At 27.1% G+C, this 13392-nt stretch overlaps 1 protein-coding gene across 1 annotated transcript; it reads left to right on the top strand.

The window, feature by feature from the left end:
* The first annotated feature begins 10100 nt into the window (after positions 1-10100).
* Positions 10101-12324, top strand: LOC145838147 (carbohydrate sulfotransferase 1-like). Its single transcript, XM_082945698.1, has 4 exons — positions 10101-10302; positions 11360-11699; positions 11765-11887; positions 11949-12324. The coding sequence occupies exons 1-4, from the start codon at positions 10101-10103 to the stop codon at positions 12322-12324; spliced, it is 1041 nt and encodes a 346-aa protein (XP_082801824.1).
* The last annotated feature ends 1068 nt before the right edge of the window (positions 12325-13392 follow it).

Below are 13392 nucleotides of genomic sequence, written 5' to 3'. Positions count from 1 at the left end.
TGTTATAACTCAACTAGTTTTTTTTTACTTTAGACTCTATCTATAAAATGTATAGATTTTTATCACAATTTTTAAAATGAAATAAAGCTTACTTAGTTTTTTTTTTCTTTACAAAAGTAAAAACAGCCATTCAAAAAAAAAAAAAAATTAAAAATTGTGTAATAGTTATAGGTATAGTTTATAAAATGTTCTACAACTTTATACAGAGTACTTAAGTTGTTTAAAACATATTGATTCTTAAAGAGAAAAGTAAGTTTATGATTAAGTTAATGCTAGCATACTTGATTTGAAGAGAACTATTTTTTTTGTGTATAATAAGTTTTTAAAGTTAGAAAAAATATATTTCTTTAACTGGACTTTACCATAAATAAAATGTTTTGTTTGAAACTTATTTACATTTATAGCAGCATAACCAGCAATTCAAGCATTTTAAAAAACTATTCAAACTAATTCATTGTAATATCTTACAAGACTTTCATATTTTCTTAACTACTTTTAGTTTGGTTACATGACCAGTCTAGTTCTTAAAAAATGTTTTAAGTTCCTCAACTCAAAAAGTAATATATTTCAAAAATAGTCTAAATAATAAAAATATGATGGTTAAAAAAAATCAAATAAAGAATTTATAAAAAATAAAATAAATATTTACTCTAATACAAAACATTTTTAAATTTTAGTATGTTTTAAACTTATATTGGCCATATCTAGAAAAAAATTAAAACAATTTTAGAAAACAAAAAAAAAAACTTATGTAGGTCTACTTGATAAGATTATAATTAAAACAGTTTTTTTTATAATGTCTATTAAACAATATAATTAATAGAAAATTAAGAATTAAAAAATTTTGAATTGTCAAAATTTAAATAGTCGTGAACCTTACTAATGTTATGGAATAGTCAATATAAAATGAAATTAATTCTAGCCTTTAAGCAACATTAACCTAACAATTATTACAACACTAAATTAAAAGTCAAATAAAGCATTTGAAAACTAAGTGTAACAACTTTTTTAGTTTATTTAAGTTTCTATTCACAATTGCGCACACAAATAAACTTTTAGAAAATATTTGTGATTTTTTTTACCTTGAAGACTTTATTTTTTATTTCTTTGATTATTTTCTGTTAACATACATCAATAATTCTTTAAGATATATAACAGAATACATTGCATTTTTATTAAATTTATTTTAGTACTTTTGTAGTAAAGCTCATCAGAAATAGTTTCTTACTGAATTGGAATGTATAAATTGAAATTAAATCATACTGAAATTTAAAGTTTTAAGATATAAAATGATGTAAAAATCTAATGTTAAAAATTAAATAAGTGTTTATACCAAATTTATTTAGCATAAACACTTATTTAATTTTTAACATTCGATTATTACATCATTTTGTATCTTAAAACTTTAAACTTCAGTATGATTAATTTCAATTTGTATTCATTCCAATTCAGTAAGAAACTATTTCTGATAAGCCTTACTACAAAAGTACTAAAATAAATTCAAAGAAAATGAAATGTATTCTGTTATACATCTTAAATAAGCTATGCACCTGAAAAAAGCTGATCAATAATTCTCAAATACTTAGTTAAATTTTCAATGTTTTTAAAATGTCATACAACTTGTTTTATTAGTTTTGTTGCTATCAACAACTTTAAAGTACATAAGACTAACAGAAGCTAAAATATTGTTATCAATACAGACATTGTTATTTTAACTTCTTTTTTAGTAGTAAAGCTATTTTTAAACATCTTGTTTTTTACAAGTTGATCTTATTTTAAAAAGCTTAATCTTAGCTATCAGATTTTTGTTACTGATTAACAAAATTTTGAGTAACTTTTGAAACATAGAGAGTCAAAGTAGGTAAAAGTTCTACTGGAGTTTAGTTAAAGGTGCAAACCAAAAAGGGGAAAAATACTGCTCTAAAATTTTATATTCTTCATACTTAATGAATTCTTATTAAACTTTATAAACAACAGTGAGTTTGTGACTAATATTTTTAAATATGCCTTTTAAAAAATTTTTAACCAATTATTACTTGTTTTGTATTTAAAAGTTTTCTTTTTTAATATTTAAAAGTTCTAACTTGACATGTATTCTTAACTATTTAGAGAAAGTTTTTAGTAATTTGATTTATCTAGCTCATAAAACTAAAAAGTAGATAGAAATTTTAGTGAACTTTCAAATTTACAACAAAAATATTGCTACTCATACCTGGGTGCCACTCTTTAAGTCAAATAATCCAGCCTGTGTTAGCTTGAGTTTATTATACAATACATTAGTTGAATACTGGAAAAATTTACTGTTAATCACATCCAAATATCTAAAACTGTAAAATAAACAAAAAAACCTTAATAAAAAATAATTTAATTAAATTTATTTTTCAAGTAAAAAGATAGCTTGAGATATAAAAAATATAAAACTAGACTGAATTGAAAAAAAAAACGAATTTGTGGTTTTTGTATAAGTTAAAACTAAACTTTTTTTTTTTTAATTTAAAATTATTCAGAGCTATGATAAATTTGCTTGTATATTTGAAAAATACTTTTTTTACTAAAGACTCTTAATTTACAGGAAACAACAGGGTTGTTACTTTTTGAAGCATAAAAGTCAAACTGAAAGACTAAAAACTAGCCTGAGTCTATAAGAAAAATTAAAGTAAAAGAGGTAGGTTACAGAAATGCACAAGCATCACTTTTTCTATTTAGTTAAACCAAAAAAGTACAATTTTATAATAAGCAAACAATAAATTGTATTAGAAAAAATACTTATGAGACTTTAAATTAAAAAAGTTCGTAATTAGTTCACTTTAAGGTTGTGCAAAAGTGATTCTGTGAATTTGTGACTTTTTTTCAAATATAAGTAGTATGAGCCAAAATCTGAAAAAAATACTGTTAGTCAAGTTTCAATACATCAAACACCAAAATAGTAACAAAATAATTTATTACAAACAAAATTGTTAAGAAAAAGAAGATCAAAAGTTTGAAAAACCAGCCTAAAAATTAGGAAAGTATACAAATAAGCCTGAAATTATCAAAAAAGATCAAACTAGCTTCAGTTATCAGGAGTAGTCTAAGTTTGTGAAACATTAAGATAGTAAGAATTAAACTTGTTTATGATAAATTAAAATATTTAATTGACTTTAATTTACAATATCGTAATCAATATAAATTATTATACTGATATAATTGCTTTATATTGTCAAATAAAAACAATTAAATATTTAAGTTTTATTAGTTTATGATAAATAAGTTAAGTTTTATTTATGTATTTATAAAATACAAATTTTTAGCCAAAAAATATGATTAAAAATGACATTGAATATAATATATTTTCAGTTTGATTTTGGTGGACATCATCCTACCTAGGTAATTACCAAAAACCTTCCTATAGTAGTACATATAAACTGATAATAAAATATTTGTTAAGCTGTTAACAATTATTACTTTCTGACAAACATATTCCTTGAAATAAAATTCTAAAATTTTATAATTAAAGTTTAATGTCATTAATACTTCATATGAAGTATAAGTTTTTTATTATTGCTAGTATTGAAGTAACTTGACAATATACTGTATTTAGAATTATACAATGTTCAACATGTGAAATGTAATGTTGTTGAGTTGAATAGAAATCAATCACAATTTAAAAACAGGGGTTAGCGTAGGGATGGGCAACGTTTTTCAATCAACGGGCCTGATCCGGAAATATTTAGTCTCAGCGGACCGGAGCATTTTAAATTAGTTATTTACCGGATCCAGTGTCCGGATCCAGTCGGATAATGACTTTTTAGATCCGAATCCGACTAGATGCTAAATTTATATTGAGATCCGGATCCGGTCGGATTCTAATTAAAATATAAGCTTCTGATCCGGCCGGAATCTAGTTATATTGATACAGTGGATCACTTTTTTGAATCTTTAAAGTCCACAAATCTTTCTCAAGTCTGACAACTTAAGATATATATTAAGACATGTCAGATGTTAAAACTATGTCTATAAATATAATTGACATTGTAATTGACAAAGGTACGTATGTAAAACATCGTACTTAAAAAACACTTTGCTTGGGGTATTTTGACAAAACGATATTCCAACTAAGTTAGAACAACACAAAATTTTAGGACAAAATGGTAAATTTATTAGAACACATTATTTTACAAAGTCATTTTTTAGCATGTTTTTGAAGTCAAATTCTTACAGTTTTGATTTGTAAAAATTGATGCAATGTTTTATAAAAACTTTGTAATATTGACCCTTCGCTGGTCTATCACTTCGCTTGCGGGCCGGATCCCATTAAAGTTTAAAAAACGGTTGGGGGCCGGTCATTTTCACTCTGCGGGCCGGATCCGACCCACGGGCCGTACGTTGCCCACCCCTAGGTTAGCAGATTAAAATATATTGAAATGGTCAACGTTTTTGAGGACAATAACATTATGAAAATAGTAAACTTATATATTTAATTACTATTGAAACGGACTAGATTTATTAAACTTTTAAATAATTGTGCAATGCTTAACAAACAAATTAATTAAAATTATTTTGATAGCTTTTAAAAGACTTAAGTAGGTGACCACAGGACTGAGTTACCAGAACTCAAAAAAAAAAAAGAGCTGTGAATACAGAATAAACTTCTTTTTGTTTAACTAAAAATCTAATGCTTGAGTACCTGTACTGTATAGCTACTTTCTGACAAAAATCTGGCAACTATGCCATAGGTTTTTTATCAGATAGTTTCTATTCTAAACAACTAAACAGTTTATTTTTTTCTAAATTAAAACTGCAACTACTGTTATTCAAATTCAATTTGTTAAGAAAAATAACATTACTTTTTAGACTAACTTAAAAAAAACAAAATAAAGTTGTGCTAATGTTAATAAATAGGAAAAAAAATATTACAAAAAGTTATTTGAATAGTTATAAATAGTGAAAAGAAGTTCTTCAGTACCTATAATTTGGTACAATGTTCTATTGTTTTACTGATTTGTGCAAAGAGTAATAAACTACAGATGTGTTCAATTACTATTTGTAGTACCTTATTTGCGACTATAATACTTAATTTTTATTTTTAAAAGCCTTGTATAAATAAAAAGTAGTTTCAAAGAGATGTTAAACTTCCTTATGAAATAAAGAAATTGTACGATCTTATTAAAAATAAAAAATTATAAGTATTGAATTTATTAAATTTGAGCTTTAAACCAACCTTAGTTTTTTTTTTACATAATTCTAAAGGAAAATTTTTACTTTTTTAAGAAACTATGACCACAAGTTACAAAGAAAATAACCTTTAACAACTAATTGCTCCTTTAGGACCTAAATCACGTTCAAATAGAAATAAAAACTTGAACTGTGTAAAATAATGTTTGTTAATTTTCCGAAAAAAAAATTATTTAGCCTTATAGTTTTATGTAAAGATGTATTGAAAAAAAAACCTTTCAGAAAAAAAGTTTCTAATCTTGATTTGTCAACAATTTATGTTAATATAATTATTTGAGTTTTTTTTTATAACTTTGTTGAGAGGTAACTTAAAGTTGTCAATAGTTTTTTGTGTTATAACAGTTTACAAAATAATTTATAAGTTTTTATCTTAAAAAACACGTTTTACACAGCTTATTAAAATAAATTATATGGCTTCAACTAAACAAAAAAACTAGAATAAGTAAAAAATAAATATAATGGACCAGTGTCTGTTGATTAATTAGTTTTTACAAGATTTTACTATATTTAACGTTTTTATTGATATAAACCTTATAAGCTCCATAAGAGAGACTCAATAATTTGAAGTCAATAACTTAAAAGTTGAAGAAAATATATTTTTCGTAAATATTCAAGTTTCCGAGTGAATGGAACGTTAAAAATATGTGGTCTTTACGTTTGTATCGGAAACTTTTTACAAAAACTATTATATCTCAAAAGCAAATTATTTTTTTTGCGTTTTAAAAAAACTAACTCATAGTTTATACTTAAAACTTTTATATAATAGCCAATGCTATTTTTGTAAAAAAAAACTTTTATTATGCTCAACTTCATAGTTACCAATTAGAATTTATGATGTTCAACTCACCTTATCATTTGAAATAGAAAAACATCTACGTAAACTATTTAAGGATTCTTAAAAAAAATGTTCAGTATTCCAAAAGAGTATCAAATTCCAGGTTAATCGTTTAATTTTTAAATGCAACAAAACTAGCTTATCAGCCATAATTGACACCTAAGAGCAGTGGTCATCAAGGTGTACACTGGTGCACAAAATTTATTTTTGGGTGCATGAAATTTTTAGACTACAAAAAAAAATCTAGTTTTTATTATAATATTTATCTAGTTTAAGCGACATATTAATGTTAAATAAAACATTTTAGGTACTGTACTGGGAATTTTGTAGTGATTGCGGAGATGTGTTCAATTAATAAGTATGTAAGACAAAGCCATATAAATAAAATGTCATTGTGCAAACAAAGTAAACCAAATAGAAAGGTTCATTAAAAATAGGATCAAATGATAAATTTCATTTTTTTTTGTTAAAAGGTTTGCATGTAAATATAAACTGAGTTATTATTTTAAAGGAGAATTTCATTAGTAAAAGTGTTTACGTAGTAACACCACTAGCGGCACTTATTAAAATTAGATCTTGGGATGCACCGATTTTATTTTTGCATTTTGGTGTACACAAGTTTTGATTAGTTGGACGACCACTGGTTTAAACTATAATAATTTGTAGTTAGTAAATATATTTTTGGCTAGTTAAACTTAAATATACTTCATCATGTAACTTATTTGCTAGAATATTGTCCCGCAAAAATACATACTTAAAAACACTTATTGTATTTTTATTAGGAATGCGGTTAATTTGCAAAAATTCAAACATTTTTTTTTATAATTTTTACAACTAAATTAGTAACACAAAAATACTAGAGTTACAAATAACTATTTGTAAACAAACTTTATATTTAATAACAACAGTTTTAGAAGTTTTATAACATTTTAATTAGTTTTTTTATGTATTTAAAAGATAAAGTATCTGCGCCACCTAACGCGACGCTACTACTTATAGCTACTTATCATGTACGAATTATAAAATTTATTAAAAAGCTGTTGTGTTTCTTAACCTTAAAGCTATTAAGGTTTTGATAGCTCATAGGATTATGTCAACTGAAAAGTTCCAAGCATTGTTTTTTAATTAAGTTCATCTGTAATGCCGTCCGCTAGTCAGCTTTATTGAGTCTAATGTATTCTTGAGTATATTAACACAGAAATCATTGAAAAAAAACTTCGACAGGTGTGCGAACATATAGAAACAGTCTATTATATTCCTTAAAAATTAGTTTAACAGTTTTTGCTTTGTATACCGTGACTTGACTTTTTTATTTTGTGTTAGTTTTACACAGTCCTTTTTTAAAAAACAAACAAATCTGAAGTTTGTTATAAACAAATTTATAGTTTAATTTTGTAATAAATACTAAATTAATTTCAATATTAAAAAAGTTCAGTAATTTTTTTGTAAATAGTAAAAATTTGTTATCAATCTTAAGTTCTAAAAAGGCGTATAGCTTTGAAAATTCTCGTAAAAGCGTCCGATTAGCAAATAAGGCTACTACAAAAGGGCAATCGCTAAAGGCTTGTCGGTTATCTCACCGCTATTTTCTGCATCTTCGTAGATTTAAGCCGATGCGTTAGTTGCTACATATCTTTTATTTTTGGTAAATTAATCAACGATCTTCGTTTGCAATTTAGTTATTTTAAAACTATTTTTAAATTTCAATTAGAAAACAGTACCATACTTTAGTTAAGTTAAAATTTAAAAAAAAAACACATAACGTTAGCACGTTAACTAATGAATAAAAAAGTTGTAAATCTAACCCTAATGTTGAGTATGGTTTATGGAATTAAGTCGGACCTTCTATTATGGCTATCGATTATGAGTGATATCTGAGTATAGCAACTACGCTTAGCAGCGTCGTTAATATATTCACATCCAACTAGTTTTTCGTCGAGTCTAAATAAAATATTTACAATAATACAAAAAAATAATCTGCTGTTTCCTCCTAAGTATGATTAATTGGTTCAACACAAACAGACGTTGTTGGTTTCTTCCATTTTTGCTTTTACAAATTTTTACGACCTTTTGTCACGCCTTGGATAAAGGTCCACACCTCCCCATCGCAAATTGGCCGGAAAGCCACCGTTAACCTGGCCGCAAGTATGGGCATAGTTTTCCCAACCCATGTTTCAACTTCCTAGACAATTAAAGATTTATCCACAAGGTTGTGCTTTACCGATACGCTCGCGTATATTTTTCCATTTAGGGGACTTTTTGAGCTTTCAGCTGCACTGGCTGGTTCGTTTTTGTTGAGCCACAAGCTACACAAAGACAAGTTGAGATAAGTATAATTCATTGGCATTACACAACTACCTTCGATTCGTTTTCTAGTTGCGATTAAAAGTTTGTTTAAAAAAAGAATTCGTATTCTTGGTTAGTAAGTTACTAAATATTTTAAAGAAGAACTATCCAAGGGTATGTCAAGAAATATTTTTGCTTCAGCGTTCACTTTAACCGGAAGTGATTTTATGACGTCACAGACGTTTTCGAACCTGCTGTATTTGTACTTAGGCATTCTCCGTTCAAGATTGCTGATGAGCATAGAGTTGATATTTATGATGCCGCTTAAAATTTTTAAATCTTCTTCCGTGGTTTCATTAGCTTTTTTAATTTCTTCAAAGGGAGCTATATGAAAAAAAAGTTTTGAAACCTTAGTCCCTTGCCTTTGTTTTTACTTTTACTTTAGTTTTCGGGTTTAAACAAGAAAAAACATAATATTTTATGATTTTGGGTAGTTTTTTAAGTTTAAAAGTCTTACATTGTAATCAAACTATTCAAACGTAAGCTTCAATTTTTAAATTTTATATTTACATCATGTTATGTTTTTTCAATAACGTTTCTATATGGGTGTTAATATGTTTCATTCACTTTATACTCAGCTTGTTTGCTGAAAAATTATCTAAAAGTATTCAAATAGTATAATAAGTACAAACTAAAAACTTTTCCAACTTTTTTGAAATATATAAATTTTATATATATTATTAAGATAAAAACAAAAAAAAAAAACAAAGATTAATTGACATACCTAAGGACGGTTTGAAAGTTTTGAATATTATGTTGTTGTCACTAAATAAATAGTATCAAATTAATTTATGTACTTTATACTTTGAAGATGGCAATCAAAGTTCTCAACTTAAACAAAATGAGAATGATCAATTATAAATTATAAATTCTATAATTATTATTCTATTTGAATAAGATTTTAAACAACGGAAGATCTCGTTTGACTAGTTTCAAGCGAGTGAAGCATTGTATTGTTAATAAAATTTGAAATTTATAATTTATCAAATTAATTTACATTAATGAGTAACTATTGTTATTGATTAAAATGTTAAAATTTATCGTCTTTTTATATAAACCTTTTTATTTATACGGTTTCATAGATATCTAACTAAACCTTTTTAAATAATTAAGTTTACAATCATTTAGCATATATACTGTTAAGTTTTAAAGTATTTTAGTTGCATTTGTTTAGTTTAATCATAAAAATACAACATTTTTCTTCTCATTTAAAAAATTCTGTCAAAAGTTTACATGCAGCTTTTTACGACTGTTTTTTATTGCAAACGAATTTGTTAAGAAACAAAAGACCGAAGTATATTTATAAAAGTATAAAAGTTTTGTTTAGTCCATTTCCTTTGATTTTACTCTTACTGTAATTTTCGTGTTTAAAACAGAGACAACATAATATTCTATAATTTATAATAGTTTCAAAGTCTTACAACGTAAAGTAAACCAATTATTCAAATTTAAGCTTAAATTTTTGAATTTGTTTGTTAAGTCATGTTATATTTCGTTGTAACTTTTCTATATGAATGTAAATTTGTTTCATTTAGTTTATATTTAAGTTGTTTGCTAAAAAAGAATCTGAGAGTGACTTATTCATTGAATGAGTATAAAGTAAAAATTCTGTCAAAAGTTTACATACAGCTTTTTTTCGACTGTTGTTTATTACAAACAAATTTGTTAAGAAACAAAAGACCGAAGTACATTTATAAAACTTGCCATGCCGCATATACAACTGCTAGTTCTGAAAAAGAAATATTTGCTAGTTGTCATTCTAATAATATTTTGTATTCTCGCTTACCAGCAATCGCTGATACTGAAGCTCGAGTCTGCTCGCAAAGTCCATGAAAGACGTTTGAAGACAGAAAATAAAAGTTCACCAGTGGCTACTGGTACAATTAAAGCAATAGGCGAGGCATTAGGTATTTATTTGCTGTTTTTATTATTCAATGTTTTCATATGTTGTTATTTTCCAATCACAATAGTCTAAGATAATAAGGTTATAATAAAGAAATCACATAATGATAAAACCTGTGATAGCCGGTAAAATTTTAGTCTAAAATGAAATAATAAAGGATAAAAAAGTAGTAAAACAAAATAAGTTTAACTCATAGGAAAAAATAAATTTTATAGTACATTTCTAAAAAAATCTGTTGTCAATTATTCTTTGTCTTTTTTCATTTGTTACAAACTTTATTTGTTATAGGTGTTTATAAGTTAAGTAATGCTTTATTTCTAAGTAAATAGTGTTAGTATACATATATGATTTTGTAGAAGTTAACTAATTTATTTATACTTTAAAAAATAATAGTAGTTAATAGCATATAAACAAAATAAAATCTCCTAAAATGTCTTAATACTTTCAATATTTATAATTATAAATTTATAAGAAACGTTTATAAATAAGTTAGATTCAGCTTATTATTGTTAATGTCAAAAATATAATTCACCTAATTTTTAAGAATTTAAATTCTCACTTATTTATCAACTTGATGGTTGGAAGCTTTTTTTTGTGTTTAAACAACTAGGTTGAATTTTGTGTTTTTTAGAATAGGTCTTACAAAGGTTAGAAGATAAATGTTCATTTTTTGAAGTAAGTTTTAATTTTAAACTAAGTTTAAGTAAAATAGTCTCAATTTTAAGTATAAATTTGAACCTTGTGAGTCTTAAACGAAATATGTGCACCAAGAGGTTCGAAAAAAAAAAGAAAAGTATTTATGGTTAAAAAAGTATTGTAAACTTTGTTAGCTTAAAACCTCTACTTGCTTCATTTAATAGACCATAAAAGCTAAATATTTATCTTTACGTTTACACTTGCTCTGAAAATTTTACGTTTCAGTTTTAAATTTTTTGTTCCAAATAATAAATGACTAGAAACAAAAGATCAAAATTCGTAATTAATTATTTTAATGAGGCGACCAAAACTGCCGAGGAAGAAATACTTGCCTTTTACCTTCCTAACAATATTTCTAATTCTAGCCTACCAGCAGTCCCTTTTTCAAAAGCTCAAATCGAAAGTCCAAGAGGCAGCGGAAAAGAGGGAAAACCCCCCGAGTGAGAAAATTACCTCCGTGCTGCTCGTCTCGCAATGCCGATCGGGGTCTAGCGTCGTCGGGGAGCTGTTCAACCGGAGGAAGGGCGCCACCTACCTGTACGAGCCGTTGTACCCGCTGCGGACGGCCAACGGGGTGCAGGCGCCAGACGAGCTGATCCCTCGCAGCACCGAGCTGGTCAATGACATCGTTAACTGCAGGTTCCACCAGCTGCCGGAGATATACAGGCAGGCGATCGAGGCGACGAGGAACAAGGACCTCTACCGGTGCGAGCGAAACGGCATCTGATTCCGGGCTGCGGCTCCGGCAAGTGCGACGCGTTCATAAACAGGGAGGCTGAACACGTGGTGGTGGGCAAGAGCAAGGTGAACCTTCATTTATTAGGCAAGCACTGCCTTGACAGCGAGTTTTTTGCCGCCAAGCTCAACTACCTGCCGGGAGTCGACACGATCTCGCACCTTGTCAAAGACGAACAATTGAACTTGAAGATAATTTTTGCTGTCGCGCGAACCCAGGGCTATTATTCGGTCGTGGAACATCAACGTGAAGCCGGAGAACCGCAGGAACACCTTTCTGAGGACAGCTGAGCACTTTTGCAGGAGAGTGTATGAGGACGCTAGGTTCGTGGACATTATTTTGATTAAATTCCTAAACTCGACGCAGCACTACCTGCACGTGAGGCACGAGGACTTCGCCATGGACCCGATCGGCGTGACGAAGAAAAATTACGGGTTCATTGGTAAGGAGCCGGGCGAGGAGCTGTTTGAGTGGGTGCGGGGGTCGACGAATGCGTGCAAGGGGCACCAGGACGACCAGAGCACTTGCAGGGACTCGAGGAAGGTAGTGTCGGCGTGGTTGAAATTCAGAAGGTGTACAGAAGGGACGCGTTGAAGGCGAACAACTACGCGTTATACCACGACAAAGAGAGCTTGGAAAATTTGGAAAATCCGTCCTTTGTAACTTCTTAATTTTTAAGATTTTTTGTAATGATTTGCTAAATTTCTGCTCGTTACAAAAAACTAACACTCTTTAGTTCTAAAAGTTACTAACAAAACTAAGCATATATATTTGCGCAATTTTTTCTTCTAAATAAAAAATTGCTTCTTGAACTAATTTATTATTACCTTCCGTGGTAAAGCTGTAATAATTATCTTTACGTATTTATCTCAACTCTTGACTTATTTTGGAAAAAATAAAACTTTTCTAAATATTTTAATAAAGTATTATTTACAATAACTGAAACTGTTTGAGTTACAAAACTTGAAAACCTATGCATTTTTATTCGCCTACATTTTATATTTTTAAACTTGTTTTCTTATTAATTTTATAATATAAAACTTTTTTGTTAACTTTAACAGTTATATTTTTTTAAAGCTAAAGAATAAAAGTTTTTTAAAAAGCTTCATAAATTGAATAATTTGATTTCATAATAAGTTGTTTAAAGTGTTTTCTATATTGGTTTAAAAAAATAATTTAAATATAAAAACGTACACTTCTTTACACATTTGACCTTTACTAAAAACTTTAAATTATACACAAAAATAGACTAAATTTAAACTTTAACAGCTTTATGTTTTTTGTTGTTTTGATAAAATTTATTAATTACAAAAATTGCAACTTTTTGTACTTTTTGGAAATTTTTTAGTTCATTATTTGTCTTCAATTAAACTTTAAGTTTTTTAATTTTGAACTTTATATTTTATTGATTACTTTATATTTTTTTTTCCCTACAAGTTAAATTTAGCCATCCTTCATTTTAAATATACCATCATAACAATTTTAAAAGAGCTATTTAGCTGTATATATGTTAATTTTTTTTATGAGTCTTTCTCCAATGTTTTTTCTTTCATTGAATAAAATTTCTTTGTTGCAGTTTCCATTTTCTGTTTTGTTTTTTGTTAAAATTCCAATTTTGATGAATAACTTAAGTTTTTATTTAAAAGTTTGTTTATTCTAAAT

The sequence above is a fragment of the Thalia democratica genome, chromosome 1, assembly GCF_965202585.1.
Source record: "Thalia democratica chromosome 1, ktThaDemo2.hap1.1, whole genome shotgun sequence".
In the NCBI taxonomy this organism is placed as follows: domain Eukaryota; kingdom Metazoa; phylum Chordata; class Thaliacea; order Salpida; family Salpidae; genus Thalia; species Thalia democratica.
This window is presented reverse-complemented; position numbering and strand designations above follow the sequence as displayed.